The 23,611-nt window shown below is 33.7% G+C and overlaps 1 protein-coding gene across 1 annotated transcript; it reads left to right on the top strand.

The window, feature by feature from the left end:
• Window positions 1-5,360: 5,360 nt before the first annotated feature.
• Window positions 5,361-23,570, top strand: LOC123560350 (uncharacterized). The gene is made up of 12 exons (XM_053526710.1): window positions 5,361-5,553; window positions 7,951-8,071; window positions 8,980-9,043; window positions 15,528-15,796; window positions 18,446-18,601; window positions 18,904-18,944; window positions 20,016-20,107; window positions 20,342-20,522; window positions 20,775-20,852; window positions 22,067-22,321; window positions 22,520-22,786; window positions 23,188-23,570. The coding sequence occupies exons 1-12, from the start codon at window positions 5,361-5,363 to the stop codon at window positions 23,568-23,570; spliced, it is 2,100 nt and encodes a 699-aa protein (XP_053382685.1).
• The last annotated feature ends 41 nt before the right edge of the window (window positions 23,571-23,611 follow it).

The following is a 23,611-nucleotide window of genomic DNA, read 5'->3' as shown; positions in this document are numbered from 1 at the left end:
AATTAAAAATATTCTTTCCATGCGATAAAATAGTTAAAGGACAAATACTCGTGCATAATTGCAAATATCATGATATTTGATGAAATCTCGGATTTTCCTGTGAAGATATCAATACTTTATTGATACTTTATTAATTGGCAAATAAAAGTAATATTTAATCATAAAGACCTTTATTATTACCTTCGGAGAAAAAAGAACCCTTAGTTGCACCCAACGCCATTATATTTGCGATAACGCACTCGTATCAGTCCTTTATAGGCTGATCACTACAAAATAGAATGTAAGCTTCCGCAGGTTTAGTCACAAGTAGTCCAAATATAAATAGTGCTAATCTTTTTTCCTTTCCTAGTGCCCTTTCTCAACAGCAACATGTTGACTTTTACCCTACCGCGTTTCAGTATGTATCACTTTTTTTTTGGCATGTTCCTATCTCATTCTGTGTAAAAATGGCGGCGTAAGAATCTAATGTTTTGAAAAGAGAAAATGAAAGAAGCGAAAAGGAGTAAATTTTGCGGGTTGTATTTAGCGAACTGTAGTTTTCTTATATAAAAGTTGGCACCCCCTTTTTCTTTTTCTTTTTCTACAGTAGCGATATATTTCTTTATGGAAATATAAATCTCTGAAAATCTGATATGCTAGAAAATGTCGAAAACCTGTTTTCAGATTTAGTGGTGTTCAGCCTATTAGGGGCAATGCATGGTTTTGTGCCAAACTCCTCAAAAATGTATGGAAAGGCCATTAATCTATTCTAAATGATGTAAAATGGTGACAAATTGGTAAAAACTCTTTAATTTCTTGTTTTTTTGGAAGTAAGATCCAATGTTTGACCAGGTGGCTCTATTTTGGTCCGTTTTATGACCTAGTAAATGCATTTTCTCGCATTTTAAAACTACAGTTGTCTAAATATCATTGAAATTAGCATTTATCAGAATGAAAATGAAAAATATCGTAACGATCAAATGGATCTACAATGAAAATTTCACGAATAAGGTAAAATAAATTGAAACATTGGTTGCACAGGGCTAAATTGCGCATATTTGTGGGGATGGGGTGACCTGTAATGAATTGTCATTTCTCTATATCTTTTCAATATTTTGCAACAAAAATAAGCAGAATCATTGTAAAATAGGTGTACCTTGAGAATGAATGCAAATTCCTGGAAAAATCAAACAAAAGATTTTCTTATAGGCTGATCACTACCAAATAGAACGTAAGCTTCCGCAAGTCTAGTCACAAGTGGTCCTAATGTAAATAGTGCTAATCTTTTTTTCCTTTCCTAGTGCCTTTTCTCAACAGCAACGTGTTGACTTTTACCCTACCGCGTTTCAGTATGTATCATTTTGCATTCTATCGAAATCGACATGTTCCTATCTAATTCTATGTAAAAATGGCGGCGTAAGAATCTAATGTTTTGAAAAGAGAAATTGAAAGAAGCGAAAAGGAGTAAATTTAGCGAGTTGTTTTTAGCGAACTGTAGTTTTCTTATATAAAAATTAACACCCACTTTTCTTTTTGTTTTTCTAAAGCAGCGATATAGTTCTTTATGGGAACATAAGTCTCTGAAATCTGATATGCTAGAAAATGTCGAAAACCTGTTTTAAAGTGAGTAAAATTTATATAAAATTAAGAACAGCCGGATTTAGTGGTGTTCAGCCTTTAACTATCACATAATGAATGATTAAAACGTGTGCACAAAATGGCGACAATCAGAATCCCTAACCAATAATAAATATGAAATCATATGTAATGATAAAGTTTTCATTGTTTACAATGGCCGATACGAGATAACTCCTAATCAAATAATAAATTGTTGCTTAAGAGATAGTGAATCAAACTTACTGATAAATAAATTATGTCGTATTTGAAATGAAACAGATACTCGCTACTGGTAGATAGATGAGATATACTTTTAAAGGAACGTTTTCTAAAAGATGAAATTAGATTATGTTACAGAAAAATGCATAAGTAAGAACTGGCCAGGTTAATAGTTCACATGAATCCAGCAAAGCTTCATTTATAAAGATTCTATTTCAGTTTAGTTTCTGCTACTGTCAGCGAAGTCATTTATATCATCTAGATTTTGACCATTATCCCTAGGTCATATTCTTATACGCTTTTAAACCTGAATAAATCAATCAATATAGCGAATCGTGCCCGATCTAAATTCATATATGATTTAATGTAAGTTTTCTTTTGGCTTCCTTGCCAGTTTATTGTAATATAAATGATTGGAGAACAAAGAATGTAAATTAATTTCTCTTAATTTAATCAGCCACCAGCATTTAGAAAAGATAGAAATCTGTTGTATGTTTAATCATAAAAAATGTTTTATGAAAATTTGAAGTAATTATCTTCAATATTTCAAGAATCACAATGATTTTAAATTAATCACCGAATGCCTGAAAATAATATGCCGTATCAGCAAACAAATTTTGCGTATCAGTTACTAAACCTCATACGTTTGAATGTGAAGGAACAATTTTAAATGATGCTACCGAAAAGTAACTTAAATGTGTATTTCCGGTTTCATCATGGGTAAAAATGATTCATCTATACTCCTCTATATTTTCATGATGCATGTGTGCTTTGGAATTTCCATTGCCATGACCACACAAATGGCATTTATTTGTATAATTTGGTAAAATTTGATTAACCTTAGATAACTGTATTACAATATATTCGTTTCTAGTTTCTGCATGAACATAAGTAAACAGTGATTTTCCAGTATTGTAACATTCTTATTACGCAATATTTATACTATGTCATCAGTTTTCTCATGGAACGGCCCAAATTTATTTTCTTTTTTATTTATAATCATAATTTGATATTATTTTTCTTTGAGCTTTCTTGCCGACTGATTGGAATACAAATGATTATAGAACACAAATGTAAATTAATCTCAATTTAATCAACTAACAGCATTTTTAAAAAACGCAGATAGGAATCTGATGTGATTCATCGCAACAAATATTTCATGAGGAAACACCGCTATAAGAACCACCAAAGTACTGTTAGATATCAAGTTTCTATTGTAATGGCCCTTACTCTTTATTTTACGTAAAGCCTCATGCTCTGATAGAAGGTCGAGAACCTAAAAGTATTTGGTAATATTTCGTTAAGACATACTCCTTCGATGTTGCGCTGTGTAATCAGTGCTGTTTCCAGCCATTAAATAATCAATCAATTTGAAATTTGAGATATGTTTCTAATAACAGTAGTTGGCTGGATAAGATCCGAACATTTTGATATAATTGCCTTGTTTTTTGTTGTTGTTTTTTTAACATTTAACTTAATTGACAGCCCGGATCGTAATTTTGGAATATACCTAGCTACTGGTGGCATTATTTTGTTTTTGTTATATTTGAATGTTAAAGATGTTACTTTTTTTTAAATAAGTCAAACATTGTCCACGAAGACACCCGCGGTATTTTTCCTTGACTTGCCCATAGAATATCCAAGGTACAACCACTCCATGAATTATATATATTAATCAATAAACACGAATATTGCAAGTTTATTTTAAAGTAAGTGTAAAAATACATTCAATGCTTATTTTAGACACAACTAAAGCATGATCTAATTTTTTTTTTTTATTTTCTATTTTTGATACGTGATCTTGCGTAATTTCATACATGGATACGGCCTCGTTTACTAACCGATTTGGGCTTGAGTTCGCAATTATACCAGTCGTTGCGTGTGCTTCTGCATTTTAGTACTTATTTGTTTTCTTGCCAATGTTTATATTTTATCTGCTTAGAACATATGATTTTGAGTTGGGCTTGTAAGGTTATACAAATTGTGATATGCAAAATTTCTGTAGTTTTATTACCCTTTTTCTTAATAACTGCAAAAACTTTATTTTTTCTGGAATCAATATCAAAGTGTATTGTTTCTTTGGTGGTTTTTGAAATACGAATACCTGCATTAAAAACAGAGGGTAAAATGCATGTATTTTATGCGTTTTACGCATTCGTTTCACGGAGTTCTCTACTGAATCAAAATATATGAGATTACCTCTTTGCGTTTCTGCTTATTTGTTAATCTGCTGGTACAGTTATTGCGATTTTGTCGGTGATTACGTCATTATATAAGTGACGTCATTACGAATATGACGTCATTAAAACGGTTGTCGCACACTTATTTTTGTAAAATAAATTGCCAAATATCGAAAAAAGAAGTAATAACAAGATAAATAGAATAATAGGTTAGTGCCTAAGATGGAGAAAGTTTATCTGGCTCGGCTCCGGACGTTATCTCCACCTCGCCAGATAAACTTTCTAATCTACGACACTAACCTATTATTCTCTATCATCATCCACAGGTCCGTACAGTAACTTTGTTATGTCATAAGACTCGAAATAAAGACTGCTACCGCGGTTGGCTCACCCCCGTTTGTTCATCCGTCAGTTAGTCACAAAAAGTGGAATCCTGTGATAACTTAAGTTGAAACATGATTCAGTAATAGATAGCAATGGGGTAAATTATACACGTCTTTCTATTTTGTTCCTATGGCAACAATTGTGGTTGTTTTGGATAAAAAATATCCATAGATATGACTGAAAAGCAGATTATGGGATAACTTAAAAACGCACAAAGGTTCTTTTCTTTAGATTTGATACATGGTCAAAGCAATTTGACATCGCTGTAGATTAAAAGATAATGTAGAGAATATTTAGACAATTCTATTTTCTCTATTCGCCTGCATCTCAACGCATCACATACGTTCTACCGACAGGCAACATTATTATTTCAAGAGCATCCTAGTCATATTGACAAAAGAAACGCCATATTCTCTCTTTTATTTTATTTTTTATATATATATATATTTTTTTTTATTTTTTTTTTTTGTTCTTTTTTTACTGTAACTTAATAGGAGGCTGATAACCTGCAAATCATCTTCTTTTGTTGAGAAGAGAATAGTCTTTCTGTCTTGTATACAGACAAACCCGAGTTCCACAAGTCCCCTTTACAAAAAATCATGTTCAACATATCATGTAGTCAACGAATATATGGTTGAATGTTTCGCCTGTTATGTACAGTGTATGCATATTTAAATGTTTGAGTACTTTTCTCAGCACAAACTGTTCCGCAAAAACTTTAATAGTGTGAAATTATCATATTGGATTTCATTACTATAGATCTGCATTTTATTGGGTATATCTGACGGTAGGTTCAAACTAGTATCATAGTACCATTGATCCACCATTGTCAGTTCCAGAATTTGATAAATTTAATTTGAGTAACATCCCAGATAGGTTTATATCAGACTTGAATATCAGAGTGCAAATAAATTCATTGAGAAGCTTGAGCAAGGGCTAAAGTTGCAATATGATGGTTGGTGTAAGATTGTTAAAACTTAAATGTATGATAAGTTAAGCTTCAAAACCATATATCCTAATGATCATGTTAAACTGTCAAACAAAAGACGTAAACCTTGGTGGAACCAAGAGTTAACTGATACTTGGAAAAACTTGCATGCAGCAGAGCATAGGTGGTTAAGGTGTAATAATAGAGCTACAAAGATATCTCTTAAACAGGAATACACTGAACTACGTAAATCTTTCGATAGCAGTGCGAAGCGTGATAGCATGACAGCGAAGCTCGGGATCATATGGCCAGTTTTTTTAACTCTAGCACTAAGGAAGGTTTAAACCAGTATTAGTTAAGTCATCGCTTAACTTTGTTTTCTAACGGATTTTTACTAATACTCGGGTATATTTGAGATGTGTTAGCTAAGCTGTGGTCACACACTATGAACAGATAGATACAGTCGTCGGACCGTCTCGCCGTATTTTTACCTAAACAAAAACTTGTTCCTTTGGTGATTTAACATGGACATGTCAAAACGTACGCAAAATTATACAACTTTTGAAAAAGAAGTTCTAATTGAAGTCGTCGAAAAATACAAAGATACCTTGGGAAAACAAAAGCACTAGTGCTCATCTGATCAATGAGAAAAATGTTTCCTGGGAAAAGTTGAAAAGTGAGTTTAATTCTAGGTAAGACTACAAGAATTCCTTTTCTTTTGTTCAATGTTTTATTGTTATCATTTTTCCTAAATATTTCGACTTTCGTGTACAAACACGTGCAATATACTCTTGTAATTAGTAATGCCTTTGTAAATTAATAGGTACCGTACATTTACATGTACATGCGTACATTTAAGTGCATAAAAATAGCCTTGCACGGACATATATGTTCACCTACATATTTATGCGTGCACGTATATAAATATTTACATGCACTTATATATATATGCGTGCACGTATATTTTGAAACGTGTTCAAACCTAGCAAATCTTGTAAAGTAAAAGGCGAGGAATTGAATCTGTTATATCTTAATACACAATTTTGTATTTTTAGATATATTATATACATATATATTATATACATTAAAAGATATCCACACGATTTTGTATCTGTTGCATAATTCATTTTAGATCAAATGTTAACCGCAGAACCTGAAAGCAACTTAAGTCTGGAAGAACAAAATGTCCAAAATAAAATCCATGTCTACATATTCCGCCGCCATCTTGTCTTAAACCACCTATGCCCCAGGTTTAAAATAACAATAGAAAGATAAGCCATTGCTGACACCGCTTAAAGTAGAAAAATCCAATCGAAGGTTTAACTTTTGTCGTGGACCGCTATTCACGTGCTGGCTTCAGCGTTGTAAATATATCCGACACGGCTTAAGGTACATTCTATAGCCAAAATATCGACATTTTAGTGCTTGTCTTTACAACCATTTTGCGAGTTTTTACTGAAGAATTTCAGAATTTGATGAATGAAACGCCTATTGAAATTGATTAAGCTCTCTTTTGAAGTACATGTATACATCTTGAAAAATAAATTCCAACTTTTACCCGAAAATCCGGACAGAAGACAGAAAAAAATATTTTTTGGAGGTCAGGTTTCTTCAAAATCGACAGCTACTACACGCAAGCAGTATTCTGTTTAAAATTGTGACCAAAACCTACCTAGATGAAACATCTACTTCCTGCGAGCAATCATTTTCTAAATAAATTTGATGAAAAGGCCTGATAGAGTCGATCATTTCAGATAATTTTTATTTTGTCTTTTTTTCATACAGACATCATCATTTCACTATTGATTTGAAATAAACATGTGTATTTATGATAAAAATCAATAATATCATTACAAGGCCGGTACACATAAAAGTCAGATGTGTCAATTTTATTTTTAGAAACGGTTGCGGTCACAAAGTAATTGACAGAATTAAATGTAAATTTCAGCATATTTTTTCACACAAAAATGTGTTTGTGCGTACAAATGTGATCAGGCTGAGCACATGGCCTTATGGATAACATAATTTTCGGCGCTTAACGTAAAAAAAGTTTAAGGACAGGATTCACAAACATTCAATTTATGCTTAAATGTACATGCGATACATTATGCATATGAATATAGTTCACGATAGTATCGCATATGGAAGTAACTGGAATAAATTTGGACTATTTCCTTCGGATGTTTACATGACTGTGCTGTCAAAAGGCCTCCCATGTGTTTACATATTTTGACAAGTCAAGTTGCTCTTGCAGGAACGACGATAAGGTAAATTTATAAATTAATTATTTTGTAACGAGTACAAAACAAGGTTGATAATCAGTCGTCTGTATTTCAAGATCAGGAAACGATTTGCCCAGTAGTGTAAACAGGTGGAGAACATGGCATACCGGTATATACATGCAGCCTAATGTCACCAGAGTCATTAGATGCAGAATTAACGCATTGACCCATTTTTTATACTCATAGATAGTAAATCGATCAGAATGGGTCATTGTCATAGCAAATAAAACGTTTATGCACTTGTTGCATTCAAATTGACATAATTTGAAACTTAGAAAGAAGACGGTCAGAAACCCTTTGCATAAATTAATACATGAGCCTGAATCATACGGTTAGCTGTGACGTCTTATGTTTGTTTCAGATGAATACCTGCACCATGGAATTATTGTAGATCTAATTTGTAAACTGTCGTGGAACCTGTGTTCGGTTCGCACATTTCCTGTTCAACAGGAATGCATGATGGAGACCAACAGTACAGAAAGGTAAATGTCAATATTCATAGAGTCTGCAGTCTGCAGTACAGTACAGTTTTCTTGTATGAAAAAGAAGCGATGTCTGTAAGTAAGCAAACGAAATGATACCTCTGCATAGCTGAAAAGATCAAGGGTCTGAATGAAGCATGGTTTAAATATTAACAAATTGATACAAGTTGACAGACAATAACATAGATTACACCAGATTAATAAGTAGATTTAATAGAATAATAATTATTTTTCATGGCATGCATGAATTGTTCAACTACATCAATTGTGCTGTAGGCCTAATTAAAGAAGTGAAGCTAGGTCTACATGAGTAGTTTTAAAATACATAAATTCACACTTGTCTAGATTCCATATAATGTTAATTTCTAATATGCATGCATGAATTGTACAACTACATTAAAGTTTGTACGTCATGCATTGAACTGTGCTGTAGGCCTAATTAAAGAAGTAAAGCTACATGAATAGTTTCAAAATACATAAATTCCCACTTGTCAAGATTCCATATAATGGTAATATTAAATAATTATTTTTCATATGGCAATTGCATGAATTGTACAACTACATTTTAATATAAAGTGTCAGCAATTGAATTTTAAAGAGAAAGCACATTTAATTGTGAAAGTAAAATTTATGTATCTTTTAATGCAGTTGAAGTATGATATGATGAATAAATACTCTCAATGCAGCCTTATGGGGCTTTGGCTAGACCATGAACAGTACTAGTAGACATCAAAAAGGTACAGGATAGTTGCTGCTTTTATTAAATTCTTTCATGTATACACTAATTATCAGTTCATATGAAACTTGGTACACAACATCAGCATGAGTGGACAGGGCTATCACAAATTTGATTATTTGATCCTTCAATTAATATGTCATTTGTTTATTTTTAAATTATTATATTACAGCTACCTTGATACCTTGTGTATTAAAACTCCTTCAGTAAATTTAATCAGATTCAAATGGATCATGGTATACTTCATGGCCAGGCAGCAGACATACACATACTATAGTGAATTTTACATCTGGTGATCCATTTCTAAACCTATGGCCCTTTTGGACTTTGAATTAAATACATTCTACAGTATGTACTCAGCTCCTTCCCCACTTTCTATCCAATACCCAGGTAACTTGTTATACATAAATGTTAGGGCCCTTATCTATTTCAGGGATGTTATGCACCCCCCCCCCACCCCTTTTAAAATATAACAGTTATATTTGTATTTAATGTACTCCTCTCCTCCTACAGCTTTCATACTGTGTCTCAATGGAAATGTAAGTCGAAATGAAATTATCAACATGAAGTAGGCATGCACATATTGCCAGACTTCAATTTCAGGTTACTTTTTCTTGAGATGTCCTTTATCTTCAAAATATCACAAATACACTTGTACATTGTGTATGCCTACTCACAGTTTCAAACAATTCAAAAGAAATAGTTATATTATCAGCATGAAGTGATCATGTGCATAGTGTTAGTTGAAAATGAAGGTGTATGAAGACATATTTATAGACAAATATATATCATCTGTTAAAATTCATAGGGTTTAGTCTTCGTTACTTGTATAGGGTACTGTTTTACCACTTCTTAATGAAGTCATGACATTTTTTAATAATATCTGTCAGACTGATATTGTTATAATTCTAAGATATAACATTTTAGATTTTGTATTCTAAATATGTAGTTGTTATGAACAAATGAAACATATAGGATTTATAGTAAGTGTAAAAATCACTATTTTTCTCATTTCAGATGCTCATCTAAAGGGCCGCAAGTGTTTGAAACATTGGTCAAAAGAACAAACAAACAAAAAAACTGAACTATTTGATGGATCATACAGAATGTACAGTCAGATTTCCAGAATCAGAGAAATAGAAGTATCAAGTGTTAGGGAGATAGTAAAATATGCATCATGCATGAAGAACCTGCCTTAGATTAATTTGCAAAATACATTGAAATCTCACAATTGCTAATGGAAGTTAAGAATGGTGTACTCTTCTGGAAAATATGTGTCCAGACAATACTGCAACAACATTGTTTCTTTTTTTCACATGGTTACATGAATAATACAAAACGTGTAGTCATATTTCCAGACACAAATTGGGAGAATCAGAGAAGAAATATCAAGAATTAGGGAAAAAGAAATATCTGTCATGCATGAGGAACCTGCTTTATATAAATTTGCAAAATACTTTGAAGCCGCAAAACTGTTAATGACATTATACATATGGAAGATTAGGAATGCGCATTTTGATAAATCATCTACTGGCACAATATTTTTTTACAATTCACTGAGCATAGTTCTACATAAACAATGTATTAACTTAATAATCTAGTCTTTGAAAAAGTATAAGTCTTTGGCACTTGTTTTATACAAAACGTTTCATGATGTTTCAATGTAAATGTGCTATTGTTTTTTTTCTGTGGTGTGGAAAGTGAGATTAAAATAATGTTTTTCTCATTGTCAGTATTTTTTCCATGATTGGGTGGATTTTCAAATTACTTGGCAGGATTATTAAATGTTATATTTCGATGTAACACATGCAACTTTGTCAGAATGTTAATCTTGATGGTTTTTAGGTTAATTATGAATCTGGGTTAGGTGGGGTCAAAAACCAGGTCACCGGGTCAAATCAAAGGAAAAGCTTGCTAACCCTCTAAAGGCCACATTTATGAGTTATCTTCATGGAACTTGGTCAGAATGTTAACCTTGATAATGTTTCAGTGAAGTTTAAATTAAGGTCATGTGGAGTCAGAAACTAGGTCACCAGGTCAAATCAATGGTAAGCTTGTTACACTCTTAGAGGCCACATTTATGACTATACCTTAATGAAACTTAGTCAGAATATAAACCTTGACGATCTTTAAGCCAACGTCAAATCTGGGTCAGGTTGAGTCAAAAACTAGGTTACCAGGTCAGATCAAAGGAAAAGCTTGTTAACACTCTGGAAGCCACATTTATGACTGTATCTTCATGAAACTTGGTCAGAACGTAAACCTTAATTATCTTTAGGTCAAGCTTAAATTAAGGTCAAGTAGCCAGAAACTAGGTCACCAGGTCATATCAAGGGTAAGCTTGTTACACTCTAGAGGCCACATTTATGAATATACCTTAATGAAACTTATACAGAATGTTAACCGTGACGATCATTAGGTCAAGGTCAGATCTGGGTCAGGGGGTCGAAAACAAGTTACCAGGTCAAATAAAAAGAAAAGCTAGTTAACACTCTAGAGGCCACATTTATGATCATACTATAATGAAACTTGGTCAGAATATTAATCTTGATTATCGTTAGGTCAAAATCAAATCTGGGTCAGGTGGGGTCAAAAACTAGGTCACCAGGTCAAATCAAAGGAATTTAAGCTTGTTAAACACCCTAGAGACCACTGTATCTTATTAAAACTTGTTCAGAATGTTAATCTTGATGAACTTTATGTCAAGTTTGAATCTTGGTCATGTGGAATGTGACCTACTGACCTACTTTGTTTGTTTTTTAAGATACAGCCTTGAAATTTGGATGACATGTTCAGTTTTGCACACCAATCTTAAAACTGACTTTAGTGACCATGAATGTGACCTACTGACCTACTTTCTTCAGGTTAGTGATACAGGGCCTTCAGGGCCCTCTTGTTATGAATGTGTTGCAGCTCACATAACTTGGCGCAAATATTCATCATAACAAGATGACATGTAGATAAAATTCATGACTCTTGACTTCTAGCTCTAGGTTAGTGATATATATATAGAAGCTCCTTTTAAACTAGGTTAAAATGAAACCAGCTTACTACGTTATGAAAACTTAACCCATACAGTTGCAATCAAATTCATATAAAACTTTGTTTACATCATCAACATGAATGCATCGGGACTTCTATGCCTAATTATTTTTTTCTGGAGTTGTTGCCCTTTTTGGACCTCGAAATAATTCCACCACATTGTAAACTTAAGTCCTACAGTTTCCATCCAACTGAATTGAAACTTGGTATACATCAACGGCATGAAGTAGATATGTTCATATTGTCCTGACTTATATGATCGATTATTTTGTCTGGAGTTGTGGCCCTTCTTTGACGACTAATGACAACTACATTGTAGTTTCCTACATTTCTGTTCATTTCAATTAAAACTTGTTAAGCATCATGGACATTATGTAGACATGTACATTTGTTTTGTGTTCAGTTGTTTTAGTAATGTCAGTTTTACTGAATAACATTATTGAGCCGTCGGTATACTACATGATTGAATGAAACATTTTCTGTCAACACCATTCTAGTTCCTTTTGCAACCTCCATGAAGGAATATTGTCAAATTGTACAGATAAGGGGAAGTAACACTGTTTTGGAGTTTGGTTCCCTTTGTAGCACAACTTTCTATGTATAATTGTGTATTGATAATATATACTTTTATATGTGTGGACATGCTTGAATTTGTTATGCTGCAAAATAAAACTGTTGTCATAAATTACTTAACTTGTTGTCCCTTTCATTCTTTTTATCATTAATAGCACAGGCATTAACAGAAGATGCTATATACTAACACTTTTTGTTTGTGAATATGTTCTACCTAATTATAAAAAAGGTAATCTTGTTTCCAGGACCTTATGTAAAAAGAAATCCTACATCTGTGTGTCTATCATCAGTCTTGTACAGAAATGCAAGGCCGCCCGCTTAGCTCAGTAGGAAGAGCGTTGGTCTACGGATCGCGAGACATATGTTCTTTGTGACGGTTTGATTAAAGACTTTGTGTCTGAAATCATTCGTCTTCCACCTCTGATAATTCATGTGGGGAGGTTGACAGTCACTTGCGGAGAACAAGTTTGTACTGGTACAGAATCCAGGAACACTGGTTAGGTTATCTGCTCGCCGTTACATGACTGAAATACTGTTGAAAAAACGCCATTAAACTCAAAACAAACAAGCAGAAATGCAAAATATTACAAGTTCACAAAGAGGAACACAGCTAGGCAGTCAGGCAAAATGCACTTTCAGTTTCAGTTGTTGGTAATTTATAAATGTTGCGATTTCGTGACTTCTCGGTTGTACTTGTTTATGTAGAGGGACAGCTAAACAATTAATGATATTGTTTCCCAAAACTTATTCTGTCAATGATATGGTTTTTAAAAATTTCTGAGATAAACCCGAAGGCCTTGAAAAACCGTCCAAAGTAATGCAAATGTTTTAACAGCGGAGTGTCCTATATTCATCAAAGTTGCACCCAGCTATTTTGGCAATAATATTTTCTCAAAATTTAGACCAGAGGCTACCATTACATATCTGTATTTCAAACTTTTCCCGGGGCAGAACACCCAGAAACCTACTCCCGATCGGAGCTATGCGTCCCGCTGGTGGCACATTCATTCTAAACTAGAGCCTAACCCCACCAAATAAAGATATTTCTGGATCCGGACCTGCCCTTAAGCATGACTAAGGCCTTTTAGGTCGCTGTCTAGTGTCCGAATTGCTTCTCCTAACCTCAAGTGTCGGAAACGCTATTTGCAATGTAGAATATATTTCCTGTGAAGAAGCTATCCAACAGACCCGTGGAAATCGTAAGGTGCACTGAATTGTATACACAATGTTCAGATAGGCACTCCTTCATATAACTCGGACGAGAAATCTTGTAAAGTTTTACAACATTTTAGCTTATGAACGAAATCAGCGGAGATCATAAAATCAATCTGTTGTCAGGCTTAAGATTCAGGCGTGCTAAAACCCCTAAATGAAGACCTTTATTGACATAATTACATTTATTTGATATAATAGAGCTCCATCAGGTTTGAATAGTTTAAATGGCGGCGATATGTATTTCTGTGTACAGACTGAAGGTTTAAATGACTAGTCTGGTAGTCGAAATATTCAAAAGACCTAATGGTCTTTAAAATAAGAAATTTTACAAAGTTTGGAACGATAACATTTTTATTAAATTAAACAGACCGTTTAAAAAAAGTAAGATCATAGTTCAATGAAGCAGATGATTTAGACTTCATTTGAGGTTGTAGAATATTTTGACCAAAAAAAAATTTAAAAAGACTGATAATTATTCTTAAAATATTTTTTACTGTACTATTTGAATAGTGTTATTGGATCTTTCGCACCTGTCAAGAATGATTATCGGGATAAAAAAAAACTCTCCCTTAAGGTAAATGTCGTGAAGAACCATCCTTTATTATATTTGGCGGGAATCGAACACGATTTCTTCGTGCAATTTTCATATTTATAGCAACTAAAAAGTAGTCCGTCATGTCAACAAAGGGCGATGAAAACAGTCGTTTGAAGCATTCTAAAGTGTATTTTAAACGTAAATCGTCAGCCTTTTGAAAACAATTAGGGTAATTTAAAGGGTGGCAGGAACTAGATACATGTCTTGTCTATCTGTAAATACATGTTAAACGGACTCCGCACGTATTTTGAAGCAGCCCTTGATTTTGAAAAAACATGACCAATTTTGTTATCAAATTCGTCATCGTACGACTTATGAAAGAGACGTAGTCGTAGTTTGACTATCTCATCGTATACTTCGTTCCAAGACGAATCCATTGGTATATACTTTTTATAACTTTTGTTCAGTAAGAAATCCGGAAATCTAAATTATTTAGACCCACTCTTTTTCCGATAGAATGAACCTTAACTCGGGGGTTAATTCATTACTGAATAGTTGAAAAACTGGCCAATAAATGTTGAAACTGCAAAATAATTTCGAGCTCACCAATCTGACTAAAGTACTTGATCTTCTAAACGAAGATCTGAGAATGACCCATTCGTCTTCTGTATATTTTGGATTTCCGATATTACTATTTTTATTTTCGCAAATCTATTTTTATTTGAACCAGTCAGACGACTTGTTTCAATAAGCATTTTGGCTGAACCATCAAAATACCGTCGAATGTCAAAGAGTTAGTAAAATGTGCAGTAAGTCCGGGGCTCGAACCCGGTACCCCTCGCTTACCGGGCGAGTGCCCTACCGACTGAGCTAACCGGCTGTCTGACATTTTACGTTACCAAGTCCGTACTATGACATATGATTTCTCTCAAAACACGAGGGCGTAGTCGCGATGTGGTCGTCATAAGAATTGTAAATATGAAAAACCCAGGCTAAATATAGATATTTTAAACTTCTACATTCACAAACAAAATGTTGTAAGTAAGGCTCTGATTGGCTAGCGGAAGAGTCGTCAGAACGAGGCTATCAATAGCACGTCTTCAGATCCTAAGCGTAGCGTAATAGGAGATGTACTTTAGTCAGATTGCGAGCTTACGATCTCGCATTTCGCGCGCGGTCGATATATAAAAGAAAGCGATGACCCTAACGGAACACTGCACAAATCTGTACAGCAAAATATCAAGTACAAATCATGTAACGACTTTTTATGAGTATCATGATGCTTTAAAAATCTGTGTTTAATCAAATATTGTTAGAGGGTGTAGAATTACCTTAATGCAAATATTCTATCATAGGATACATGCACAATAACATATGCAGCAGTAAGGACTGGTTGGTATGCTGTTCCCATACAAGTGGAAGATTATGCGGATGCTGATTTAACTACACCTTTAAGCAGTATCCCTGTACAGTTTTTGTTCAACGTATACGAAGGTGGGAAGTCTTGTGAGAAGACAACAGCTTTCGTGGACCCGACACCTCCCGAAAATGCTTGTATTGGTGTTCCATTTAACCAGGTTTTACATACCGCCATTGTTGCCCGGGTGGCAGATCCAGATAGAAGGTATTGTTTGGACCATTTTTGCCGTTATTGTAATATGTTACCTCCACTCAGGGAGATACGTATTGTAATAGGAAGAACAGTGGTATATAAAGCGTAAAAACCTAAAAACCTGAAACAAAATTTATGAATTTTGGTTGTATGGACTGCCAATGCTAGGGGAGTTAAGTGTGTTGCACATTTCTTTACTGGTACTCCTTATGAACACTCAGTCAACCCGGGTATGTTATTATTTGAGTTCGTTGTGTTCTATGCTTCCTAAGATTTCATTTGCTCATATACTTACTAGATTAAAGCCGCTTTCATTCTCTATATGAACATCAGAATAAATTGTAAACGACTTTCAAAAATATTAAGCAAGGTAGCTTTAGCAATGACCACTTTGGTGGCAAAGGCAGAGTTTTCTTATTGTAGCCCGGTTACATTGTATGAATAAAAGCTGTAGATGTACTCTAGGCCATACCAAATTGATTTGTCGTTTGTCGGAACTACCGCATCAATAATTTCATTCCCGAGAAAAAGAAAAAAAATTCACCCACCCGCACGTACATAAAAATCTCCAAAAATTTATTTTTTCTGATTACGCAGTCCGGAATGATAACGGCAAAACAGGTTTTATCGCTGTTTTAATGCGTCAATGTGATATTGATCGGAATTCATGCGTCCGTAATACATGTAGCTGATTACCCAAACTAAAAAAGTCAGGAATTATGGTGTTGTTCATCATTTGTTTTAAATCTGGAGTGTCTGTGCTAGTGCCTAACATGGCATTCGATGTGCCGGTAGGTGATCAAGTAGGCACGTTCTACGATTGTTCAGTACAGTGAAAAGAACAAAGCACGACTTGTAGAATGCACGGGGGATTCATTAAAATATTTGCGATATTAAACATAGAAATCTTGTTCAGATAAAGTTTTCAACCATTTGTTATCAGTCGTTTAGTTCATTATGTTTAGAGCTAGAGCCAAAGCCAAGTTACTATTTTAAAAAAACAAAATTGATCCACAGATCCTGACGATCATCACATTATTCGGCCCAAATCTTTTTGAACGTAGCTCTTTAGTACGGCAGTCAGATATTCTGTCAATATATTCAAAAACTGTTTAGTTTTCCAAATAAAATAGTGTAGAATAAAAATAATTTCTGTCCTATTGTAACCAATTTTCCCTGTTTGTATATTAATTGGCTGTGAATTGATTGGAAGAAAGAAACTTTTAAAAACCAGAGTTTCCCAACTCAAAATATCTGGGTCAGTCAAGCATAACATTAACATTGTACATTTATGAGTGGCTTGTATGGGATAATTTCTTTGTCGTCTGTTATCTCTTTTTGACAGGAATTAACTTACCACAAAAAGTTAAGCTAGCTGATCTGTTAAGAAATTATACCAATGGGATCCGAGCAATGTAGAAGCATTTGTGTGCCCAACTCCGTTTGGTCGATTGGTCAATGTGATTTAATACTACCCTTACCTCTACCGTTTGGAGTTGCACTAGGGGCACAAGTTGTCATTGGTTGGAGCCATCTTAACTGGGTTTCAGAAGGTATGATATTCCATCGGGTGCCAGTTTTGTCTTAAATATTCCAATCTCTGGCCTTCAAATTAATGTAGAAACAAATTCAAAATTAAAAATAAGCACTCATCCTTAGTTAAATTTATAAATACAAAATAAAAACAAAGTGGTTCAATGAGTTCTGGCAAAGTATTATTTGAAACATCATTCATGTAGTCTTTAAAACTTATAGAAAAGCTATCTACTCTGTTAGTCACACTGTAAATGTTTGATTTCTGTGTTTGTCTTAAAGAAATGTTAACTTCATGTAAATCATAACCGCCTCCTCAAGGGTCCAAGCTGGGAAAAAAATACCCGCCGCTCCTGTAAAATCTACCGCCTCTGAAAAAATCAAAATGAGAAAGAAAAGAAATTCGCTCGCTCGCTCCCATTTTTTTTGAAAATTTTCCAAAGAACTATTAATCAATTTGGTATGGCCCTACAGGCTTTTATACCTTATTGGCTATCCATGATGTTTATAGGCTAAGGATGTCCAGGGATGAGAAATTGTAGTGTACAAAAAATGAATGCTTGAATCGATTTTATTTGCTCTTTAGAGACGTCGGATCTAAATTCTTACCTAAGGAATCGGAAGTGAGTTAAAACCATTTACGGCCATCCACCAATCTAGATTTAGCTCACATTTGCGCCATTAAACACTTATCCACCCCATTATTCACGTCTTGTCTCATGCTATGATAATAAACATACGCTTTAGGTCAGTCATAAAAGTATAAGTCAGGACAAGGACAGGTCTGGTACATTTTTGGCTCACAATTTGGTGTCCTAAATATTTTACTCACTATTGTCGTAAAGCAACTGAAGTTGTTGCCTGAAAAAATGCTTCACGATGAAATGCTAAGTATAAGTAATACATTCGCTTTACTGTCCACTGGTAGTTCTCAAAATTGTATTTTTATGATTCTCACGCACAAGTATCAACGCATTTTTGCGGAATTTCTTTAATATTCCATGCCCCACACCCATTTGTATTTTTCTTTGTAAAGGTTTAATAAAACATAAACAATAAAATGCAATGGTGCCAAAAAAGAAACACTTCTGCATTTCGTTATTATAATAAATCAATTTTGTTTTTCAGAATATCGGAAATAAAAACAATATCTCCTCTTGGAATGACAAAGAGTCACTTGTACAATGTATCGGCAACAGACTGGAGGATGAATGTTACTTGGTCACCAGAAAACAGGGATGTTAGTAACATATTCTGTTTCTCTGCCGTAGAAAGTTTAATGGGGTAAGTTTTGATAGTTGTTTTTTTTTTATTTCTTTTTGTTGCTGTGACTACGTATACCAAGCTACATGTTGTGATATGTGGTTTGTAAAAGATAACTTATGATAATTGTTCGTTCATTTTACCGTAAAGAAAACTTCGAATTTCTACTCTATGAATAGGTACAAATCTTTTGGTTTTAGTGTGTTACTTTAACAGAAAGGAGTCACAATATTGATATACTAAATTATAATTTAGCTGACGCACTTACCATTATCTTATCATTAGATGTAACAGGACATTGTAGATAAGTTTGCGTTTTACAGAACTGAGAGTAACCAAAGGTGTGTAACCTTACTGGCAGGAGGTGAGCTCACTATTGTATACATTGAATGGTTTGTGGAAGAGAGTTGAAATGATTAAATTGTTCCGAATTACAGAGTAAAGTATACTTTTAAACAAGGAATGGTTAAACTGTATAAATATTCATTATTTCCTCCAATTTAAGGCATACGAGGGACGTGGTCAATAAAGACCGGAAAAGTGCTCTCATTCTTAATTTCTAGTCTCATTTTGCTAAAATTTAAAAATACTGACGTATATGAACAACTGAATGCAATACCTAAATTACAGATTTCAGAACATGCATATTATTTATTTGTTGTCTCCTAGCAACGCCATCACCTCAAAAGCGGCCCCCAACGGTCATTATGATGCTGTATATCACACTAAATTAATCTATACTACTCGTGATTACCATTGATTCAATGTTTATCACCTTTAAATGATTTTTCACTTCCTAAGAATAAACAAACTACTGTTCATTATTATATGTTCATGTCGATATTGAGAAATTAGACACTGAACTGATCCCTATCAACGGAAGCTCTTTAATTAATTAAATGTGAATGAACGTTATTTTTCATGTCAGTAAACACAAGTCGTCAGCATATTCTCTGCCACTTTTAACTAATAATAAAATTTTTGGTTTTTCTTCAGTGATACGTCCTAAAACCTTTTCAGATAGCAAAAGTCTCAATCCTTGCTTATCGATTCAAAAACCAACATGTATCTTCACCATCTCCGGTTTTCAACACTGATTTGTACTTAACGGTAGGTAATTAAACAATAAGGTGGCAAATAGTGATTTTAAACAACAACAGTATGGTCGTATCTGCATCACATGAACAGACAAACGTCCCTTGACATTTTGTCCTAAAACTGCATTTCATTCAAACGTTAGTGTTGATATTCAATATTTCCTTGTCTTTGTTTATAATTACTATGCGACTAACTCTAAGAAAAGTGTAAGTAGACAGACATTAAAGTAATTATTACAATGAAAAGTTCTGTGAATGAATTGCTTCCGAATGTTCAACGTAAATAGTTTGTGAAAATTGCTTCAGAACTATAAAAAATGTTACATGTTTGTTTTAAGTTGCATCACCAGCGCTACAGAAAGATTCACAAGTTCCCGCAAACAAAGTTTATCCAAGCCGAAGACAATGGAGTATATCCGCTGATATAAATGTGAGCCATTAAAATCATTAATACAAACTATTAAATGCAGTTAAACCATAAATCATTCTATATTTTGCAATGTAATTATCAAGTAATGAATGACAGTCTATAGCACTGATATTTCCGACGTTTGCAAATTCATTGTGTAATATCATCTTTTAAACTGACTTCGTCCTACTTAGGTTCTCGCTTATTAAAAGTAAATGTGAAAATTCAAATACTCGATATCCAGTTGTGTTTCAGATTATGCGAGCAACACGTCCAACCTACATCAGGTTATATAATAGGTCAGGCCATCAGCAGGAACAAATCGACGCTTCAGATAGTTACAGTGTAACGATTGACAGCAATAAAAACCAGATATCTTTCACATCGTCAACAACATTGATAGAGAAAGAAACCTATTATTTTCTTTTTGATTTTGGTACAGTTAATCGTGTTTTTATATTCTACATATTTACATAAAAATCAAGTTACATAAACACGTGTGGTGAAAAATGAATCGCTCTGAATTGTAAAGTTGAAATAACGTTTAGTTCAGTATTTGATATTGATAACTAATGATGATAATAATATGTCCTAAGATAGTCATAATAGTCATTTTTATTCTATGGCACAGTGTTTTCATGTTTTGAAATCGTACATGTTTCTTTCTTATTTTGTTCTCTCACTGCAGGTATAGTTAGAGGTACCACATACTGTAAAGCAGAGTCTATGGCAATAAATGACATTTCCTTCTGGAAGTTTCGGATACGTAAGTAATGTCATAGAACATTTAATGCGGGTATTTGTTGTTAACGATGTATAATTGAACGAAACACTTGGTGAAGTATTATTCATTGATGAAATATCTGTGTGTACGTACATTGAATGAGCAGTTTACATGTGTTAAATTTCATGCAGACATGATAACAATATTATTTGTTTAAGCATTCCCGTACTTTTCGCGTAAGGGTTTTCAGAGTTTGGTGCGCGGATTACAAATAACATTTATTTTTTAACAACTTGTACATAATTTTATTTTCTGATACTGCCTAGATTTAAATTCTTTTCATCGTGATATATACCGTTTATGCCACAAAGGATTAAATTGCTCTTAATACGTTATTTTAATTTCACTCCACTGTGTTTCATATGTAAAATGAATTTTAACATTATTATGTTAAAGGACCATATGTTAGCCAATATGTTACCCTCTTTAAATAAAGTTATTATTATTATCATAATTATTATCATTATAGTTTTTTTGTTTGTTGTAGGTTTAATGCCGTTTTTAACAGTAATTCTGTTATGTGCAGTTTACCTAACCAGTGTTCCTGGATTATGTACCAGTACGAACTTGTTCTCTGCAAGTAACTGCCAACTTCGTCATATGAATAATACGGAGAATATACGCCTCGCCATGGGATCGAACTCGCGACTCCGCGATCCGTAGATCTGCGTTCTCACTACTGAACTAAGCGGGCGGGCTCTATTATAGTTTAAACATTCTAAATGATTACCACATCCTGGGTATTGCACAAACTTTTCAAGATTGTCAAGTCTTTCCTGTGTGCAAAATATATGGAAAGAGATTTAAATTGATTGTTGATAATAAACTATTATAAGGTTACGTTCTAGTGGAATTTATAGTACATCTATACATTTGGTAAATTAATGTGCTTTTGGCAACTATGAAATTCTCTACAGTGCAGACATTTTGCCACTAGTGCTTCCACTGTAATATGCCAAAAAATTTTGCTCTGTAAGAATAAGATAATGCAGCAAAGAAATATGTCATTTTATAGAAAGAAGTTATTACAAATATCAAAACGTTACAATCAAGTAAGTAAAATATGCATTTGTTTTCTGTTATTTTATCATTCCCTTATTAGAATACGTACAAAGGTGTGGTTTATATTTGGTACAGTAGCTGGTCATTTCGTTTTTAGCAACAAAATATCACTTTTATTTCTGCATATTACACAGGTGATATTACTCCTCCCACTATAACCTTAGTTGAAGAAGCTACGAAAACAAATGCGACTGCAGAAATTAAATGGACAGTAAATGAACCAGCCACAGCTGTATGTACACTAACAAATCCATCTGGGAAAAGTGAGACGACTTCGTGTAAGAACACCTGGTCTAAAAGTGATCTGCAAGAAGGACGATATACTCTGAATATTGTCGCCACCGATCTCGAGGGGAACTCGGCACGTGAAAGTCATACATGGGTTGTTGGTCAGTTGATGATTTAATTATGCAAAATCAATTACTGTGATAACAGTTTATATCGTAGTATGTTTGCCCATTAATCACCTGGATTTGTTCAAAGCCTTTCAGATCTATAATTATAATAAGATAGTTCAAACAGATTGTGATAAGTTATTTATTCATCAATGAACCATCGTTTATATAGCACATTCTTGTGTATTTCAGATACAACACCACCTGTTGTAACAATGTTGGAGAAGCCAAAAGCTTATAGCAATCAACAGTCGGTAATCTTTAGGTGGCAATGTCCGTTTCCTTGTACCACCTTCTGTTCTGTGTCAGCACTGTCTCGGACGTACTCTGTTTCATGTTCCAATTTACAGTTATTATGGAGCTTGCCAGCAACGAATTCAAATATAAAATATACCCTCGATATCAAAGCGTCTGACGATGTGGGAAATGTAAATGAAACGTCGTATACATGGACCACAGGTGAGCATGTAACAATTAACGTTAACATTTTTATATAGCGTATTTATAGAGCTAGCATTATAACTATAAAGCTATGGTGGCATTTCTATAAAACACTAGAAGTACTAAATCTAAAAAAAAATCCTAAAATTCATATTTTATTACCGTGTATTTTCCATTGCAAAATATTCTCACAGGACAAGATGAAGTAACAAAGTATTAAATTCATTTATAAGAATGATGGTAGGAACTCTTTCCACCTAAAATTAAACTCTTATTCTTAAATTTGTAACTATATAAATCAATCAACTTTTCGAGACTGTGTGATGGTTAAGCAATCACGGTAATAACAATATCAAACAACTAAGGGTTTGCATCCCGATCAGAAAAAGCTGTAAATACTGTCAAAAGTATATTACCAGATTTCGAAAGTCAACAATTTACATTTTGTGCGAAAAAAGGGCCCAGTCATAAATCGATAGTGGGAGGGCGATTTCAAACCAGAACAATTTGTAATGTCTCAGTAAGTGACAATATAGATATTTCTCCAAACATAAGCTACAGAGACACAAGTATGGCGTCTTGTGGTTTTGACAGGAAGTGGACAGCAGTTGACAAAGCTGGAAATGTAGCAACAGAAGACCAGCAGATACACATCAACTCAAAACGTAATATTGAAATTTTACGTTATCCAGGACCACTGTTGGTAGCCTGTGGTGCTCTCGATAACATGACAGATGTCTTAATATCAATGTTTGAAATACATCATCCGTGTGACATGAAAGTGAAATTTTTCCTATGCTGATATTCATCTTATCACATTATGCGACACTACGAATAAACCGT

Source organism: Mercenaria mercenaria, chromosome 2 (assembly GCF_021730395.1).
Source record: "Mercenaria mercenaria strain notata chromosome 2, MADL_Memer_1, whole genome shotgun sequence".
NCBI classification, from domain to species: domain Eukaryota; kingdom Metazoa; phylum Mollusca; class Bivalvia; order Venerida; family Veneridae; genus Mercenaria; species Mercenaria mercenaria.
This window is presented reverse-complemented; position numbering and strand designations above follow the sequence as displayed.